This window comes from Diabrotica virgifera, chromosome 5, assembly GCF_917563875.1.
Source record: "Diabrotica virgifera virgifera chromosome 5, PGI_DIABVI_V3a".
NCBI classification, from domain to species: Eukaryota; Metazoa; Arthropoda; class Insecta; order Coleoptera; family Chrysomelidae; genus Diabrotica; species Diabrotica virgifera.
The window spans coordinates 84,754,644-84,774,968 of NC_065447.1; the positions used below are offsets into that span (position 1 = coordinate 84,754,644).

Genomic DNA, 20,325 nt, shown 5'->3' on the forward strand with positions numbered 1-20,325 from the left:
CCAGGGCCAAGGTGTTATGGGAAAACATTAGCAGATAGGTACATATTTAAATGGAAGTCATAGCCAAACCATGGGTTATAGTTGGAGCAACTTTTTTTTATAAAACTCCAACAGGAATCTTATGATTATTGCTATCTGATCAATCAATGGTCAATAAGCAAGTTAGTTCTAACTACAAAATATTACAAAAAACATATCTAAGATCATATTCAGCAATAATCCTTAGGCTCTAATACATAATAGTACTACTAGCTAACGTGTACACTATAGCCGTACTTTGCTCTGCTTTTTCACTTAACGCACTTATTTAACTTAGCATTAACTCAAACGGCTTCGTTCTCTTAAGTCTTCTTATCTGGTTGGCGTTGTCTAGGAGATTGATGGCCTCGACATTCACATGGTTGGAGAGTCTTTGTTCATGACTCTCGGCAAACTTACTTATTCTCTGACTAACCGTATCCATCTGGAGGTCTCGCTGAAGATCACAGTTTCTGAAGTACCATGGAGCGTTGACGATGTTCTTAACACTTTATTCTGGTATCGTTGTATGATTTGGATGTTACTTTCTTTTGTACAGCCCCATAGATGTATCCCATATGTCCATGTTGCTTTAAGGACTTGTTTATACAGTAACAATTGGTTATTAGCAGACAGAGTGGATTTTTCCCCATTAACCAGTACATCTTTCTGAACTTAATTTCTAATTCTTCCTTTTTTTTCTTGATATGCGCTTTCCAACGTAGCTTTGAATCTAATGTCATACCCAAATATTTTGCCGTATTTGCATACGGTATTTGGTTTCTATTTATACTGACTGGGATATGTTGTTCTCTTTTGTAGTAAAATTGACATGAACAGATTTTGTTTCATTCAATTTGATACGCCATCGCCTGTTCCAGATGTTAATTTGTTCAACAGAGTTTTGTAGCATAGTTGCAGCTTCCTAGTGGTTTTGTCCGACTGCTAGAATGCATGTGTCGTCTGCAAATGTCGCACTTGTATTTGGTTCTAATGATTGGATATCGCAGGTATAGAGCAGATATAGCACTGGCCCTAGGACACTTCCTTGTTGAACTCCAGCTGTCACTTCTCTTAATTCTGAATATGCTTCCTCATTTTTAACTCGAAAGTATCTGTCAGATATATATGATTCTAGGAGTTCAGAATATTGTTTTGGTAAGTAGCACCTCTTTTTGTGATATAATCCCTCATGCCACACTTTTTCAAAAGCCTGCGCTACATCAAGAAAAATTGCAGAACAGACTGTTTGTTCTTCTAGAGCTTTTTCTACTATATCTGTTATTCTATGCACCTGATCTATCATTGAGTGGTTTTCTCTAAACCCAAACTGATGATTAGGAATTAGATTTTTTTGCTGTATAATTGGTTTTAGTCTCTTTAAGAGTAATTTTTCATATAATTTTGACATGACAGGCAACAGTGAAATAGGCCTATATGAAGAAGCTTCTTGTGGAGGTTTTCCTGGTTTTAATGTCATTATAATTTCTGCCACCTTCCATATCTTTGGTACATATCTCAACCTAAAGGAAGCATTTATAATACGTGTTAATTTTATTATAGCTCTCCTTGGTAGTTGCTTTAACACTTCTCCAGTGATAAGATCAAATCCTGGAGCTTTTTTTGGGTGTATATTTTCTTTTATTTCCATATATACTTCTTTTGGAGTTACAGGTAGGGATGGAAAAACCTACCGGTTTTAACCTAAAACCGGTTTTTTTGTCCCGGTTTATAACCGGTTCTTTCTTTTTAAAGTAAAAACCGGTTATTAGGTTTTTACGGTGTTTTGGATTAGGTTAGGTATTATTTTGAATCCCAATCATAATTATTATTCTCAAGTAATTATTCCAAACAAAACCGTAATTAAAATTTTATTTTATACATACAGAAGCAAACTGAATGAGCAAATTCACATCAGCCAGAAACAATAAAGCTTTATTATAATAAAACATGGTAACATTGAAAGTGGGTGAATGACTTTTTCTGATTACCAAAAATAATGTTCTGAGACTATGAATATCGAATTACTGATTACGAATACGAATCTCAAAGGATTTCCCTACGTTTTCAAAAAGGATACACCCATACAGGAAGTATTAAATGATTTAAAATGTACCTATTATACAAATATACAAACGTGTTAAAAGAAATACATGATACATTTTTTGATGGTAGTAAAAATAAAGGCAAATTGCATTATCCAATTTATTTTTAAGTAAAATATTTATGTTGATATAATTTTTTAAATCCCATTTGAAAGAGTCTGGAAATTTTTTATAAGTTGAAATGGTTGGGTTAAATTGTATTTATGTATACAGGGTGTTTCATTAATAATTGTTCATATAGTAACCGGAGAAACCTTAGCCCAATATACGAAGATTTAACCTAAAACACTTAAATAAAATGTGGCTCCTTTCTGAGTTACAGGGTGTTTTATCTAAAAATTTAAAAACTATTTTTGCTCAGAATTTTAATACTATTCGACGTATCCTTTTCATACTTGGCAGGAAGTACAGGTACTATACAAACTACTAAATTATGTTAAACAAACGTTTCTGGCTATTAACAGAGGCGTACGACGGGGGAAAGTGAATGGTTGACCAGAAAGTGAAATTCGAGAAGGGTCAACCGTCGTACGCCTCTGGTAGTAGCTAAAAACGTTTGTTTATCATAATTTAGTAGGGTGTATAGTAGTCTCACTTTCTGCCAAGTATAAAAAGGATGCGTCGTATAGTTTTAAAATGCTGAGCAAAAATAATTTTTAAATTTTTAGATAAAACACCCTGTAACTCAGTAAGGAACCACACTTTAATTAAGTGTTTTAGGTTAACTCTTCATATTTTGTGATAAGGTTTCTCTAGTTAGTATATGGACAATTATTAATGAAACACCCTGTATATTAATCTTACGCTATATTATTTAATAATAATCAATAAATATATAATAATAATAATAAAATAATAATTAAATATAATAATTAGTAGAATAAAATGGTTTTATTAAAATTTGTGTTTTATTTATATTGATATTGATGTTCTTTCGATAGTGCTAATTTTGATCGTATTGATATCGAGTATCGAGTCGAGTGGAGTATCGCAAACTAAAGTTCATTGTAAATTTAACATTGTAACCTATTGGATTAAAAAAACCGAAAACCGGTTTTTGGAAAAACCGTTTTTTTTGACCGGTTATAACCGCCTGGTTAAACCGTAAGCAAAAAAACCGGTATAACCGAAAACCGGTGTTTTGTCAAAAACCGCCATCCCTAGTTACAGGGATACTCTCCATTTCATCTTGATCAGGGAGCTCCCAGTTTATTATTTCTTGTTCTTCATTTGGTTGCAGAGTATTTTCTAGGTGATCAGCAAACCTGTTAGCCTTTTGTATATTGCTTCTTGCCCAGCTACCATTAGTATTTCTAATTGGTGGATTCTGTAAGATTGGTCTTTTTAATCGTTTAGTAGCCTTCCACAGTGAGTAATCAGTAGTACTATCATTTGATAGTTCACTTAGGTAGATGCTAACCGATTCGTTTTTTATTCTTTGAATTTCTCTTTCCATTTGTTGTGTGGTATTATTTAGTCTCGTTTTATCAACTGGTGCTCTAGACTGTTGCCACTTGCGTCTAAGTTTTCTTTTTTCAGTTATCATCTCTCTGATTTCTTTCGGGTAGTTATTTCCTTTTCTTCTTTCGACACTGTTTTGCTGTTGTTCCACGCAGCTTGTTGTACATTTTTATTGAGTAATTCTACTTCTTTCTCTAGTTGATCAATGGTTCTGATGGAACTGAGAGGTTAATCTTCTCTTCAAGGTCTATTTGGAAACTTTTCCATTCAGTATTTTTGTTAACAAGTCTAGTTGGAGCAACTAATGATATTTTATTTTAATACAACTTGTTGCAATGGACACACATGTGCATGTGTAAAAATGACAGTAGGTAAAAAGTGGTACACACTAGAGAAGGTAGAGAAGGTAAAAAGATAAATGTGAAAGAATACACACGAAAAACATAACAGTAGAAATGGAGCAACTTAGAAAAATGTGTAAAGATCAGAAAGAAAGGTTTCATAATATGTATTTGTGTGGATGGAATTTCATTCGTACCTTAATGCAAGATCTTTAGTGTTTGCCATTGATCTCGTGTGGTACTTCTAGTTATTTGTTTTCTGTCTAATCTATGTTTTATTTCTTTTGGTAGAGCATTTAAACATACGCCTAAGTTTATTTCGACGTCGGCGTCGTTTGAATTTTTTGTTATGTGAGTTGAATAAGGGTAGAAATACAGAAGGAAATAATTTTCTTTGTTTGTAATTTGTTGTATACAAATTCTTTGCTTATCATTTGGGATTTTTTTCAGGCTGGACACGGTGGAACTATTGGTAAGGACTGATCCATCCCTTATACAGTGTTTGAAGAGGACTACACCTGACACTGTATTTCCTCATACTCCACTTCATCTAGCTAGCAAAAATGGCCACAAGTAAGTTTGAATTTATTTTCCCGTATAATTTTTTGGAGTTTCTAGAAGGTAACCGAACCTGTTATAGTCGGTTCGCCAATCTCAGTTACAAATGTCTAGTAATTTTAGTAATTATTTTTTGCAAAGTTAGTTACATTGTGACAGACTAGACGTGGCTGAAAATTACTATACATACAACCAAGCACACGTGCTCACAGTCGATATTAAGAGTAAACAAACATAAATAACATAAATCTTATTCAAACCAATAATTATGTATTTACACAATAATACTATTATACAGGGTGTCCCGAAAAGATTGGTCATAAATTATACCACAGATTCTGGGGTCAAAAATAGGTTGATTGAACCTCACTTACCTATATACAATAGTGCACACACACAAAGTTACAGCCCTTTGAAGTTACAAAATGAAAATCAATTTTTTTTCATATATCGATAACTCTTAGAGATTTTTCATTGAAAATGGACATGTGGCATTCTTATAGCAGCAGCATCTTAAATAAAAATTAAAGTAAAATTTGTATACCCCATAAAAATTTTATGGGGGTTTTGTTCCCTTAAACCCCCCCAAACTTTTGTGCACGTTCCAATTTAATTATTATTGTGGCACCATTAGTTAAACACACTGTTTTTAAAACATTTTTCCTCTTAGGACTTTTTTGATAAGCCAGTGTTTATCGAGATATTTTGAATATTTATCGAATCCACCACATATTTGTATATGGTTAAGTACGATTATAGAGACCTGTTAATAATCTGAAAATGTATTTATAATTTACATTTTTAGGTATATTTTGAAAAAGAAGCCACCTCTCGATAAAACGTGACTTATAAAACATAAAACATAAAACATGAAACATAAAACATGACAATATAAAACATGACAACATAAAACATAACAACATAAAACATGACAAAAACATAAAACATAACAACATAAAACATGACAAAAACATAAAACATAAAACATGACAAAAAAAGACTAAGAGGCAAAAAAGTTTTAAAAACACTGTGTTTAACTAATGGTACCGCAATAATAGTTTAATTGGAACGTACACAACCATTTGGGGGGTTTAAATGAACAAAACTCCCATAAAATTTTTATGTAAATATATTAAAAAAGAAGCCGCATCTCGATAAATACTCGCTTATCGAAAAAATACTAAGAAGCCAAAAAGTTTTAAAACGTTGTGTTTAACTAATGGTACCACAATAATGAATTAATTGGAACGTACACAAAAGTTTGGGGGGTTTAAGGGATCAAAACCCCCATACAATTTTTATGGGGTGGACAAATAGCACTATAATTTTGTTTTAAGATGATCCTACCATAAGAATGATACATGTCCATTTTCAATAAAAAATCTTTAATAGTTTTCGATATATTGAAAAAAAATCGATTTTCATTTTGTAACTTCAAAGGGCTATAACTTTTTTTATGAGCACATTTGTACTAAGCTAAGTTAGGTTCAATCGAACTATTTTTGACTCCAGAATGTGTGGTATAATTTATGACCAATCTTTTCGTGACACCCTGTATAATAATGCACTGATAACAAAAATGAGAAAATTATTTATTGAACGAAATAAAAATATTTTGAGGAGATTTTTAATGAAAGAATAAGCTTATTTGAGCTGGTAATAGTGTGAGGTAGGAATTTTTGTGTTGTATGGTTCCTACTTGAATCTGTCAAAACGCGTTTGAGTTGAGCGAACGGATTTTATGTACGCTTAAAGTTTAAGATGTAAGTTACCCTAACCTTATTGTGGAAGCCTGAATAATCATTAATATTTTTAGAGGTCATAGTAAAAACCTGATAAACCTATGATAAACCTGATAGACAATATAACAAAAAAGAAGAACTTCTGTTGGAGTAAAAGTAAAGAGAATGATATACTCCAACAGAAGTAAGGAAAAAGAGAGTAACTAGATGTAGCTAATAGATCAAAAACGTGTGGCTTCTACGTTGAGAAGCCTAAGTAAGAAAATACTACCTTTGCAATAGTATTAGTAGAGAAGATGCAAAGATGAAGAAGAAAGTGGGATGAACTGACAATAAAAGTATGAATAGACAGAGGCAAGCTGAATGGAGTGGGCTAGCAAGAGACGCAAGAGAACGACAACTTGACACTCAAGGATGGATACGGCCAATTTGCATGCTTGTCGAAGACGGTAGCTCAAAGTAGATAGCGATGATAACTAAAAAGGAAAACATTAAGATAAGAATAATGTACTGAAAATGAATAAAGATGAATAATCGCTAAAGAAGAACAAATTAAATAAAACTAACAAATCATGGGCGCCAAGAAAATGATCTACGATCACTCTCCCAGGTATCTTACACTGCTGTCAAATATATTAACTCAGAACTCAGTAAATATAAATATAAGGAAATAATAATAAATGATATACAAAATAAGTAAATATTAATAAATGTCTAATAAATTAATTAAAACTAACTACTAGATGTTTGACAAACTCTGAGTTAAACAATGCATATAGTCAACAATTAATTGTACGTGCAAACATACTACCATTGGTAGAAGAAATAAAAATTTATAATAATAGAACATAATGTCTGTTATGTATACTCAGTTTAAATACACAAATAAGTTTCCAATTAAAATACAAAATTCAAACTAAAATGTGAGCTGTACAACTAAAACTAAAAATGAGGTATCGAAAATAACTAATCAAAAACAAAGAAGCAGGATAAGTCTACCTGTTTAGTATTAACAAAAAAATTAAAGACAAAAATAAATCAGAAATAACATGTATACAAAGATATCAAAAAGTAATAATACAGAAAATTCACATAAAAGGAAAAGAAATGAACTAAAAGAACTACTGTCTTAGAACCATAAAAGGTTGGCTCCACGTTGGGTACGCCAATATAAAACCTGATAAACCTTTAAAAACCTGATCAGGTTTTTACTAGGATCAGGTCAATTGAGATATGTTCTTACCTATTCGGCAAAAAAGAAACAATGGAGCAAGAGAAGGCGAAGACCTAATAAGGAGCACGGCACTGTATACAACCCGGCAATAGAACTCTAGAAAGATAAAAATTTTCTATATTTTATGATCAAACAAAAAATAAATAAACAAGACGTACCGCAAAATGCAAGTTCTTACCACAAAACTGTATTTAATAGGCTAATTACTTAATGTCGGCAGCTATCGCAACAGGAAACTAAAAATGAATCAATCTTGGTGTCTGAGTATATTATACCTTAAAGCCAGACAACTTAAACCAAATGTTAGTATAAACATTTTTAATAGGTACTTCGGGAAAGAAAGTGAGTCTCTGATTATAATACACGTTTGGTCATGTGGCAAAAATACTCATACTTTTTAACTTAAAAATAGACGAAATTATTTATACGGGAAACTCGAACTACGGCGTATCTTAGTACTTACAGCATAATCAAAATTTTAAAGACACATTTGCACAGTTACTACTAGAAAAATAAAAACGCTACATCACGCATCACTTAAATGTTACAGCTAGTACCTCTTGAATAATTATGTGGATTCCTTACACAACTGGAAAAGTCATAGTTCCTTGTGCTTTGTTGGTTTTGGATACCAATGCTAGACCCGTTGGTATAGATTTTGCTTTGATTTGAATTTTGATATATTTCAGAGTTTCGCTTTGATATATTTTTTTCTTTCTTGTCAGCTCCCCTTTTCCTTTTGGACACTTATGCTAAAATGTGCTTATATTTGTTTTAACTTATCGTGATAACGTGTTTTATGTGTCTATAAATGGAAAGGCTGCTTTTAATTATTTTGCGTTTCAATATATATTCATAAATTGATCTACATAGTGGGACATCGCAAAAAATAATATTCCATTACTGAAATTGTTGGAAACAGGAAGCTTCGCTGTGACACACCTGCGATGATGCCATATTGTTGTATAGATTATTATCATACGAAATATACACCCGAAACATGCAGGGACGTCATCTGCGTGTATATGTATTTGTGTGCATTCTGTTTTGGCGGAAGAGTAACGCATGGCGTAATCCTACATTTTCGCGTTAATGCCCATTTACTGTACTGAAAATTAATAACTTCGATGCTGCATGATATTTTTGATAAAACTATTAAAAGCGACAATGTTACGGTTCAAAGGTCTTTTCTTCAAAGTTCTTGTATAATTATCAATGAATATCTGATCTTGATAAAATGTATAACAAGTTGTATAGCTATTAGGCCCATTGAAGGTTTAAATAGTAACGGAAATAGTAAATAGTACATTAAATAGTACAAAACCCTTATACAACCAGTGTTGACATATGGATCGGAGACATGGACCATCTCCAAGGCAGATGAAAACCTTCTGCTTATATTTGAACGAAGGATCCTGAGAGGCATATTCGGTGGCATCTGTGAAAATGGTATTTGGAGGAGGAGGTACAACTACGAGGTATACCACAGATATAAACATATATTTGGTGGAAAAGACGTATCTCTTATAAGAATAGGACGACTAAGATATGCAGGACATCTAGCAAGATCACATCATAACAACCCTCCTAGAAGAATCCTTATGTCACAACCTGTGGGAAGTAGAAATAGGGGTAGGCCAAAACTTAGATGGAAAGATGGTGTAGATGAGGATGGAAGAAAAATAGGCGCAGCAAACTGGCAACGGTTGGCAATGGATAGGACTGACTGGCGTAATAGACTTGGGAAGGTCGAGGCTCTTTCATAGGGCTGTAGCACCATTGATGATGATGACATTAAATAGTAAATAGTAGTCAGGTGCGAAATAGATTATGTTTTTGACCGTGATGAAGACGAAAATGAAATTTATTTTAAATTTTAGGTGGGGGAATATTGTCAAAATTGCAATTGTACCCAAAAAATAAAAAAAAATTAAATCGCGTTTTTTTGCGTTTAGTCCTCTGCAACTCTGGTCCGCTTTAATATTTTTTTCTAAAGTTTGTACACTATATTATATCGCTCACTTTTTTGAAGACAATGGTTTCTGCATTAAGCTTTTAGTCGTATTCTAGTAAAAGTTATGAATCTTTTAAAGTACAAGGTGGAGATTCGTGTATTGCAAAGTTTAATCGCAAAATTTGACTGACAAAATTTGAAATATAGATTTTAAATCAAATTCAAAAATAAAACATGAGTACAAAGAAGTTTTCTGGAAAGTCTTGGATTAAAATGTTTTATAGAAAACAAATGGTGCAACGTTTAACATCTACGTTATAAATCCCCAAAATAACGCTAATTTTTCGAGATACTGATCATTGGTGGTGAATGGCTAATTTTGGTTTTACTTTATGTTTTTGATGGTGCTGAAAATGAAAATCAAGTTTATTTTGAATTTTAGGTGGGAGAAAATTGTCAAAATCGCAATTTTGCCCTAAAAATAAAAACAAGTTACACCACGTTTTTCTTAAAATTAAAAGTTGCACCATATTTTTTTTTATAACACATCTAGACCTAAAACTCCCCATAAAACTTCTTTGAACTTTATGGTTTAACATAAAAGTAATCAAATAGATAAATTTTAAATTTTGTTACTTAATTTTTGCGATTTAACTCTGCAATTCACGAATCTGCACCTTTTATTTTTAAACATTCATAACTTTTATAAAAAAAAAAAACTGAAAGACTACAGTTACTTTCATGGTCTTCACAAAGGTAAGAAATATATGCCGTAGAAATAAAAAAAGATTAAAATGGAACAGAGTTGTAGCGAGTTAAACATAAAAATTCGTGACTTCACACTTTTTTAGGTTAAAGTTGCGATTTTGACAATGTTCGGTCACATAAAATTCAAAATAAACCTCTTTTTCATTGTCAGCACCATCGAAAACATAAAATAAGACCAAAATTAGCCATTCACCTCCCATGGTCAGTATCTCGAAAAATAAGCGTTATTTTGGGGATGTATAACGTCTATATTAAAAGTTGCGCCATTTTTTTTCTATTAAACATTTGTAACTAAAACTTTCCAGAAAACTTCTTTGTACTCTATGTTTTAACATAAACGTGATTAATAAGATAAATGTTAAATTTTGCCCCTTAACTTTTGCGATTAAACTTTGTAATTCACGAATCTGCACCTTGTACTTCAAAAAATTCATAACTTTTACTAGAATAAGACTAAAAACTTAAAACAGATACCGTTGTCTTAAAAAAAGTGAGCAACATATAGGTAGTGTACAAACCTTAGACAAAAATATTAAAATCGACCAGAGTTGTAGCGAGTTGAACGCAAAAAAACGTGATTTCACTTTTATTTTTATGGTATAATTGCGATTTTGATAATATTCTCCCACCTAAAATTTAAAATAAATTTCATTTTCGTTTTCAGCACCGTCAAAAACATAATCTAAGACAAAAATGAACCATTCACCGCCCATGGTCACTATCTCGAAAAATAACTGTTAAATTGGGGATTTCTAATGTCGATAATAGAAGTTGCACTATTTTTTTTTCTAAAAAACATTTTGATCTAAAATTTTCCAGAAAGCTTCTTTGTACTCTCTATTTTAACATAAACGTGATTAAAAGGCTAAATTTTAAATTTCGTCACTCAACTTTTGCGATTAAACTTTGCCATGCACAAATCCGCACCTTTTCCTTTGAAAAATTCATAACATTTATCAGAATAAGAATTAAAGCTTAAAGCAGATACCGTTGTCTTCAGAAATGTTAGAGCTATATACTGTAAAAATTTCAGAAAAAAAATATTAAAATTGAACAGAGTTGTAGCAAGGTAAACGCAAAAACATGATTTCTTTTTTTTTTATTTTTAGGTTAAAATTGCGATTTTAACAATGTTCCCATACATAAAATTCAATATAAATCACATTTTCGTTTTCAGCACATTCAAAAATATAAAGTATGAATAAAATTAGCCATTCACCTCTCCGTGGTCAGTACCTGGTAATTTTTTTCCTCTCCACTTTTTATTATTTCTCTCCAAATATTTTTTCAACTGGTGGAAGTAAGTAAAATAATGATTAATTGGATATATTTTTGTGCTCCAGTAATTGATCTCTTTAGTAAAAAATGTAAAGAATTACTGGCTCCAGTGAGCATTGTAAAGCACGCTGTGGAAAATACGCTTTGCGCTGTGTTACTTGTACCTAGTTTTTTTTCGTCGCATAGAGAGGTTAATTGGTGCAATCAATTAACTATCATATGCATCGATAATTAGCGTGTATTACACACACTTACTCATTAACAGAGATGGGTCGTTGACACCTTTTTGTGTTTGTATACGGAATGTCCACGATATTTCTTACGTACAGCGGTGAAAATTGTTAGTAAAATGAAAACTTTATTTAAAAAAAATGATGTGTTACTTTTAAAATATTTAATAATAATATAGTAATCCCAGAGATAACAAAAATATTCTAGTCATTAAAAATTTGTACTGGAGTCAAACTGCTATTGTAAAAGTTGGGAGACTTTACTACCTGCAACTGCTTTCGTTTTATGGAGACGAAATCTCCTACAACGAGGAGTCAGACAAGGCTGCATGTTGTCTCTAACGTTGTTCAATGTTTACTCGGGCCAGTTATTTAAAAAGGCACTCGACAGATAGTCAGACCAGTCGGGTTAGACTAATAACAGGCCTAACCTTGCATGCCGAGCTGCCCCAAATTTTATTTTTCGAATCTTTAAGGGGGGTTAATAGTAGTGTAAATTTAAAATCTCGACTGAATTCCTCCGTTGCGTTAGCAGCCATCTTGATTTTAAACGCGAGCCGTTTTTGCTCAATATCTCCGCTATTTTCGACAAAAAGTATAGAAACTGAAATTGTTGAAAATGGGATTTTCTATAATTTCGTTTATTATAATTTTTTTTGTGCGGTCGATATTTTCAGACTTATTGGGGGGAAAATAGTGACAGAGCATAGTTATTGAATTATCTCGTTTATTATTAGTTTTACAACAAATATGTATCCATACAAAAAGGACGAGAATTAAATTTTGTACAATTTTGGTCTCTTTCATTTTTTTTTGATAAAATCAATATTTAAGGTAGTAGGGTAACGTATGCGGTTAAGGTGCGAGCGTAAGACCCGTTTGATTTTATAGCATTTGGTTTTGGACAATATCTCCGCCATTTTCAACTTTTCGACAAAAAGTGTAAGAACTGAAATTGTCGCAATTACGATTTACTACAATTTTTCGTGAGAACCAGTGGCGGGTCTACAGGGGGGTATGGGAAAATCCCGTCCAACAAGGTCCAAAATTTAAAAAAAATGTTGAAATATTAGCTGACATGAAACTGAAAATATCTGCAGACAAAATCAACCAATAAAACCCGCTAGTTAATAAAATTAAGTGAACCTAATGCATATAAGTCATTATTTATGTCTTTTATGTACTTAGTTTGGTTGGTGTTTCATTGGAAGTTTCACAAATTGTATAAAATATAATTCTCTTTATTTTTGTTTACGTACAATTATGTCGTAAAGTTAATAATAAATGAGACAATTCAATAATTATGCTTCTAATCCGCTTCCACTATTTTCCCCCTTAACTCGGAAAATATTGATCGCATAAAAAAGTTTTGCATAAGAAACTGTAGGAAATTGCATTTCCAACAATTTTAGTTTCTACCGTTTTTGTCGGAAAGTTGAAAGTGGCGGAGATATTAAGCAACAACAGTTCTTCTTTAAAATCAATCAGGCGGCTAATGTAACCGCGGAATTTAGTCGAGATTTTTAATTTACACTACTATTATTGATCTCCCCTAAAGGATAGAATTATAAAATTTGTGGCAGCTCGGAAACAAGATTCAGTTCAATAATTATGCTCTCCTTCCACTTTTTACTATTTCCCACCTAACTCAGAAAATATTAACCGCATGAAAAAAATTGTTAAAAAGAAATTGTAGGAAATCATATTTTGCGTAGATATTGAACAAAAACAATTGCTATAAAATCAATTAGGTCTTACCCTCACGCCATTACCGCATACGTACTACCTTAAATATTAATTTTAACAAAAAAATTAAAGAGATTAAAATTGTGTATAATTTCATTTTCTCTATTTTTGTATGGGACATTTTTGTCATAAAACCAATAATAAACGAAATAATGCAATAATTATGCTCTAACTATCACTATTTTCCGGAATAGTGACAGTTAGAGCTAGTCACAATAGAGTTAGTTAGAATTCACAATAACTCGGAAAATATCGACCGCTCGAAAAAATTGTAATAATAGAAATTATAGAAAATCACATTTTCAACAATTTTGGTTCATATACTTTTTGTAAAAAGCTGAAAATGGCGGAGATATTGAGCAAAAACGTTTCTCGTTTAAAATTACGATGGCGGCTAACGCAACGGCGGAATTCAGTCGAGATTTTAAATTTATACTACTATTGACCCCCCTAAAGATTACAAAAATAAAATTTGGGGCAGCTCGTAATGCAAGGTCAAATGCTATCCCGACTGGGCTAAGACAGCCATATGGAATAAAAATCAACGGGGAACTACTTTATGTAATATGTAATTAGATACGCGGACGATACAGTAATTCTCTCAGAAAATATCTAAGGCCTCAAAATTCTGCTTGATTGTATTCACGGAGTCGGAGAGGAAATGTGCATTAAAATAAACTTAATCAAAAACAAAACCAAATTTTTAGTCGTTAATCTTAACCGACATCTAGATGCAGAGCGTCAATTAAATGTTAAAAAAGTTAAAAAAGTTCACAAAATGACTTATGTCATTTATTCCCTTTATTCCCTTCCCTTATTCCCTTTATTTGGTAATTTTAGCAATGCCTAAAATTACTTGTATGAAAATGAAGTCATTTCTTTGCAATAATCATCTCAGTTTAGAACTATGACAAATAATGGTTAAGTGTTATGTGTGGTGTGTATTCTTGTATGGTGCAGAAGTGTGGACACTAAAAGTATCGACTATGAACAGAATTGAAGCATTGGAAATGTGGATTCATAGACGGATGCTGAAGATACCTTGAACAGCAAGAAAACTAATGAGGAAGTACTAAGGAGGGTTAACAAAGATACATAACTGCTAAATAATGTTAAACCAGTGGCGGCTCGTCAGGGTCGGCAGTGCCGACCCACACATTTATAGACACATTATAGATTTTGTTAAATATTTAATTTAATCAGAGTTGATGATATTCTTTTCTGTGAAATAAAAAAATATCTTTGAGATAATACAGACTAAATTTTATTCATTGTTTTTAAAAGAATTCGGTCGATCCGATACGTTAAGTGATTCCTGTGCGCTGTGCGTAATAGACTTTCAAATTAATGATCCTACAGCCATGCACCCGATTGCGATTGTGTGATTTTATTTAGCGTATGGCTTAAGTATATCACAGAATATATTTAGATTTATGCATTATACAATGCATCACAAACAGATGTCCAATTTTTTTATATATTCGATTGACCCTTCGGTTGCCATTACAAAGTCTATAGGGTCGCCTGTGTATGCTCTGCGTGGGCAGTCCTGAACAATGTGACTGATCGTCTGTCTTGCAGCGCCGCAGTCACAAGAAGGCGAGGGGAGTTTACCCCATCTGTGGAGGGAGTCGGCGCATCTTCCACAGTTTGTTCGAATTCGATTAAGGGCTGCCCAAATCTTACGGGGACGTTCAAATTCGCAGGTTTCCCTATGATGTCCGGTAGACTATGGTAATGCGGATCTGTCCTACTTTCCCAATCTTCTCTCCATCGGGTATTTAAGTCAAAGTTGGATTGCTGCAGCGCTTGAGCAGATTGTAGAGGGGGTAACCTGGATCGGAGACGGTTTCCAAGAATATCGGGGATGTCGTTGTGGACTAGAAGCTGGCGACTGTCCATTATTTTGTTATATTCTTTAACCAATGCATGTTCGCGGCGTAGGTTGGGTGGTGCTATATTACTAAGGGTAGGTAGCCACATTGTAGGGGTGGGCTTAATTGTGCCTGTTATCATACGCATAGTACGGTTTAGTTGGGTGTCGACCAGGTGGGTATGCCTACTATTTAGCCACACTGGAGCACAGTATTCTGCCACTGGATATATCAGGCCAAGTGCAGAGGATCTTAATGTTGATGCTGTGGACCCCCATGTAGTGCCGCAGAGTTTCTGTATTATATTGTTGCGTGTTTTCAATTTTGCTGCTGTTTTCGTCAGGTGTTCTCTGAATGTGAGCGTTCTATCTAGAGTAACCCCAAGGTATTTCGGGTATTTATTGTGTTTTAACAGCTTGTTATTAAAATACACTCGCAATTCTCTGTTTGCCAACTTGTTGTTTAGATGAAAAGCTGATACTTCAGTTTTTGTAGTACTTGGCTGTAGTCTCCATTTCTTAAGGTATTCGCTGAGGATGGATAAGTCATTCGTGAGAGTGATTTCTGTAGTTTCTAAAGATTGGTGGCTTGTTGCAAGGGTCCAGTCGTCAGCATATCCAAACTTCCGAGATTCGGTTTCAGGCATGTCAGCAATATAGAGGCTGAAAAGTAAAGGGGAAAGGACAGAACCCTGTGGAAGACCATTGTTAAGTTTCATCTGTCTACTCGTCTCCTTTCCCATTATAACCTGGAAGGCTCTGTTGGTCAGCATGTTGTCAATGAGGTTAATTATCTTTCTGCAGGGGATAATGCGGGCCAGTTTATATATTAATCCCTGTCTCCAAACAGTATCATATGCTGCTGTTAGATCTATAAATACTGTTGCTGTCTTTTTTTTCTTTTGAAAACTAGCTTCTATAAAAGTTGTTAATGACAGCACTTGGTCCGTACAGCTTCGATGAGGGCGGAAGCCAGCTTGTTCAATGGGGACATTTTCTAGTATCCTGTGACTAATTCTGTTGAGGAGAAGCTTTTCTAATAGTTTATATACCATGCTGAGTAGAGCTATGGGGCGGTAGTTTTCTGGCTTATCGTTTGATTTGCCCGGTTTCGGAATTGCAATTATCTTTGTTCGCCTAAGTGAGAAAGGAATGTTACCTGACTGAAGTATATCATTAAAGAACATTGCAAGACACTGTTTCGTGTATGCACCACTGTGTATCAAGAACTCTGGATGGATACCATCAAAGCCAGGTGCTTTACCTGATTTCATTTCTTTCAGCGCATGTGTGATTTCAGAAATAAGTATTCTTGCTGAATATTCGGAGTTCGTTCTGTTCATTTGTTTTAATGCCCTTAAGTCTCTTTTCACGTTGGTAGTATGTGTTCGATCTCGTGGAGCTCTGGATAGAGATACTATATGGGAGGCAACCTTGTTAGGAGACATTTTAGACTCTCTGGATTCCAGCTGGTTAGCTCCTCCAATTTTCCGCAACAAGGACCATGCCTGCCGGCTTGATTTTTTGAAGTCAAGGTTTTCGACAGTCTTTATCCATTTTTGGCGTCTAGCTGTATCGATGTTGTGTAAAAGCTCATCGGCTATTTCTCGGTCACCACTTTCGAGAAACTTCGTGTATAAGTCTTCGCATGTTTCAGTCCATCCAGGCACATATTCTTTGCGATACCCCCTAGGGATGGTTTTCTTGGCAGTGCTTATTACTGCGCCCACAAACCTCTCATAATGTTTGCTGGTTGGAGGGACCCAGCTCAAGGTTCGGTCTAGTTGTTCAGAGAACTTCTTCCAGTTTGCTTTTCTAAGATTCCACCTGGGTCGAGGATATGACCTAATTATTGGAATTGATATTCCGATGGTGATAAGCACCGGACGATGTTGAGTATGTGGGAAGTCTGCAAGGACACTTCTCGCAGTTGTTAGTGGTCTGTCATTGGTATCTTTTGAGACAAAACATAGGTCTGGGTTATATTCTTTTCTCCATGCAGCTGATTTAAATGTTCCTCTGTCTTTGGCATCAAAAACTAGGTATGTGTTTTGCTCTTCGGACCATTCTACTAGTGCCTCCCCATTTTCATCATTCGTGGTGTACTTCCACATTTCGTGGTGGCTGTTGAAGTCGCCGATGTATATAGTAGGATGTGGATGAGTCTTTAGCACTTCTGGGTTCCATGTAGTGGCTGGAGGTTTGTATATGTTAACTACGGTAATATCTCCAATCTTGGTGACTACTTCATGTATATTATTTTCATTGGAAGCAGAAAGTAGGAAACCATTTTCTATATTGCAGCGAATGTAGGTTGCGACGCCGTAATGTTTATCATAGGTGGCTCCCAGTAAATCGTAGCCAGGTATCTTTCCCCTTAAATCAAGCTGGACTTTGTCTTCAGTATGGGTCTCTTGTATGGCAACCAGGTCAATGTCGTTATCGTGTAGGAGTTTTTGCAACACTTGGCATTTTGCCTGGCTTATGCCCTCGATGTTAAGGTGACAGACTCGGATACACGGTCCGAGATCTCTAGTCAGTTGGTTCTGAGAAGAACCTTTATTTGTTCCCATCGTATGTTTACGTATAGATAAGATTTCTGTTTGTGTGTGAATTCTTATTATAAAGCTCGGCTCGGCAAGCCGTCCCCAGATTGACGATTTGTTTGTAATAAGAAGCTATAGAATATTAGCCGTTAGGCAACCAATTATACATTCCCCGTATTCATTTGAATGGCAAGTCCGGCAGATACCAATCTGCCGATAGGTGATCTGCAAACGGCAGCAAGGCACGTACCTAGCCACGTACCTTGCTAGCGCGCCCGTGATGAAATTACGAAATAAGTAGTTTTACGTCGTTTAATTATTGATATTGTAATTTTTTTAAGTTGTCAGGAATTAACATTTAGGAGACAGGATGAATCGGAGCATTCGTTAAATCAAGTTAATTATAGAGAACAAATAAAATTGTTTAACAAATACGATCTGGAATTTTCTAATTTACTTTTTGACTCGAAGACATTTAACGGCGTACCTAAAACAGCACAGAATGAAAGAATCAATTAGTAGTTACATTTTGACCCTTTTCGGTAGAAGTAGACGAATCTACTGATAGAGGTAACATGTCATTCACAATTGTCAATTGTTCTTCGATACGCGTTACTTCTAATATTTATGAGAGGTTTTTAGGTTTTCAGACGTGTGTAGAAGCCATAAGACAGAATATATTTTTGGTGTTTTAACCCGCCATTACACGCGCTATGAGGGAATCCCTCACCATATTTGTTTATAACCAATGAAATTGTGTAAACTAATACGATAACCTTAAGCACCCAGGAATGCCTTTAGCATGGTTCATGAGAGGGTATGAAAAAGTTTAGATTTCAGGCGGTCAATATGCTGTGTGATAGTTGAAAGAAGAGACATCCCTCTTCAAGTGAGGGAATTCCTCACTGCGCGTGCAATCACGGTGAAATCACGTTTCTGTTATCTCAAAGAAACTTTTAGGTTTTTATTTAATATTTAGGTAGGTTTAATTAAAATATTATTGTTTGGATTAGGTTAGGAACAGTGGCACACCGAGCGGGGGGTTTGGGGGTTAAAATCCCACCCAGAGCATATAGAAATATATATAAAAGAAAGTAGGAAAATGTCACTTGTCTTTCACAAATAATACAAAAATCTTTCGGTGCCCAAGCAAACCCCCCTTCCCCTCCCCAGAGGAAAATTCTAGGTGCGCCACTGGTTAAGAACCCATTTTTATATTTACCTATTATAATTGGGAAATAAGCCACAATTTAACTTGAAAAATTGATTTTATTGACGTTTCGAATTCCACCTCGGACGTCGTTATCAAAATACAAAATATTAATAGTTAATTACATAAATGCCACAAAGAAATAGCTTCAGAACAGTTGTTAATTTTAATTTGTATTTTTAGTCAAATGAATTCGCGTAAAGAACGTTAATTTCTTCAGAGGCTTGCTGGAATTGAAAATTAAGAAAACTTGCTTTTGATCTATGTATATTATTTTTACTTTTGTTTTGTTAAATTAATAAAACAAATTGGTTTACGAGACTTTCTATAATATGTGAGTACAACCCATTTTATATTTATACATGTTGACATTCATTCTTCCTCGAAATAAGTCGAATTTATGTAGGTGAGGGCGACGCTCATACGCGTGCAACCACATCACAATAGAAGACGCGTGTAACGGCGGGTTAAAGGGCAGATTAAAATTTTTTGATATCAAAAATAAATTGGTAAGGCTAACTTATGACGGCGCTGCTGTATGGTTTCCAGGCAAAAGTTAGAACTATTGCACCCCCGATTTATTTACTCACTGTCAATAAGTCAATGACCTCTTTGACGATTCAAGATTTAAAAGTTACGCCAAAGAATTTTCAAAATATCTATTAGACAAGTTCATTAAAAATTATCCATCATTCTTTAATCAAATAAAATAAGAAAATGAATTAACAGTTTTATATGCTGATCCAAATATTTTCGGAAGGTGGGATAAGTTACAAAATATGTATAATTTTATATACTGCAATTCATTAGGTACAACAAACTGTTCCCGAAATTAATAAATAATTATTGTCCTCAAATGTGGGCAAATTCTGCCTCAAATAAACGGGATTTCTCTTGTCTCAAAAGAGTCAAAACGTATTGTCGAAACACCATGAAACAAGAGAGAATGTCAAGCTTGTCTTAAATGTCAATAGAAAAAAACTTTTAAAATCTGCCCAAAGCAATAATAAATTTTACAATGACATTATAACCCATTTTGCTACTTCGAAACAACATAGACTAGAGTTAATTTATAAACAGGTTAAGGTTCTAAATTTATAGGAAAAAACAAAAAAAAAACAAAAATAAAAACAAAAATAAAAACAAAAAAAATAAAAAAAAAACAAAAATCAAAAATCTCCTATGAAATTGAAGCCTTTCAATTAGATGGCATACCTATCTGGGAAGACAAAACCTTGCTGATCCTGCCCCTAAAGACGCG

General features: G+C 33.9%; 1 protein-coding gene across 3 annotated transcripts in view; it reads left to right on the forward strand.

Moving 5' to 3' along the window:
• The window catches only part of LOC114324206 (ankyrin repeat and SAM domain-containing protein 1A-like), a 351,154-nt gene that overhangs the window by 106,121 nt on the left and 224,708 nt on the right, over nt 1-20,325 (forward strand). For all 3 annotated transcript variants that reach the window (XM_028271967.2, XM_028271968.2, XM_028271969.2), the window contains exon 5: nt 4,376-4,498. In XM_028271967.2, coding sequence (XP_028127768.2) covers nt 4,376-4,498 — 123 coding nt within the window. The remainder of the gene's footprint in view (nt 1-4,375; nt 4,499-20,325) is intronic.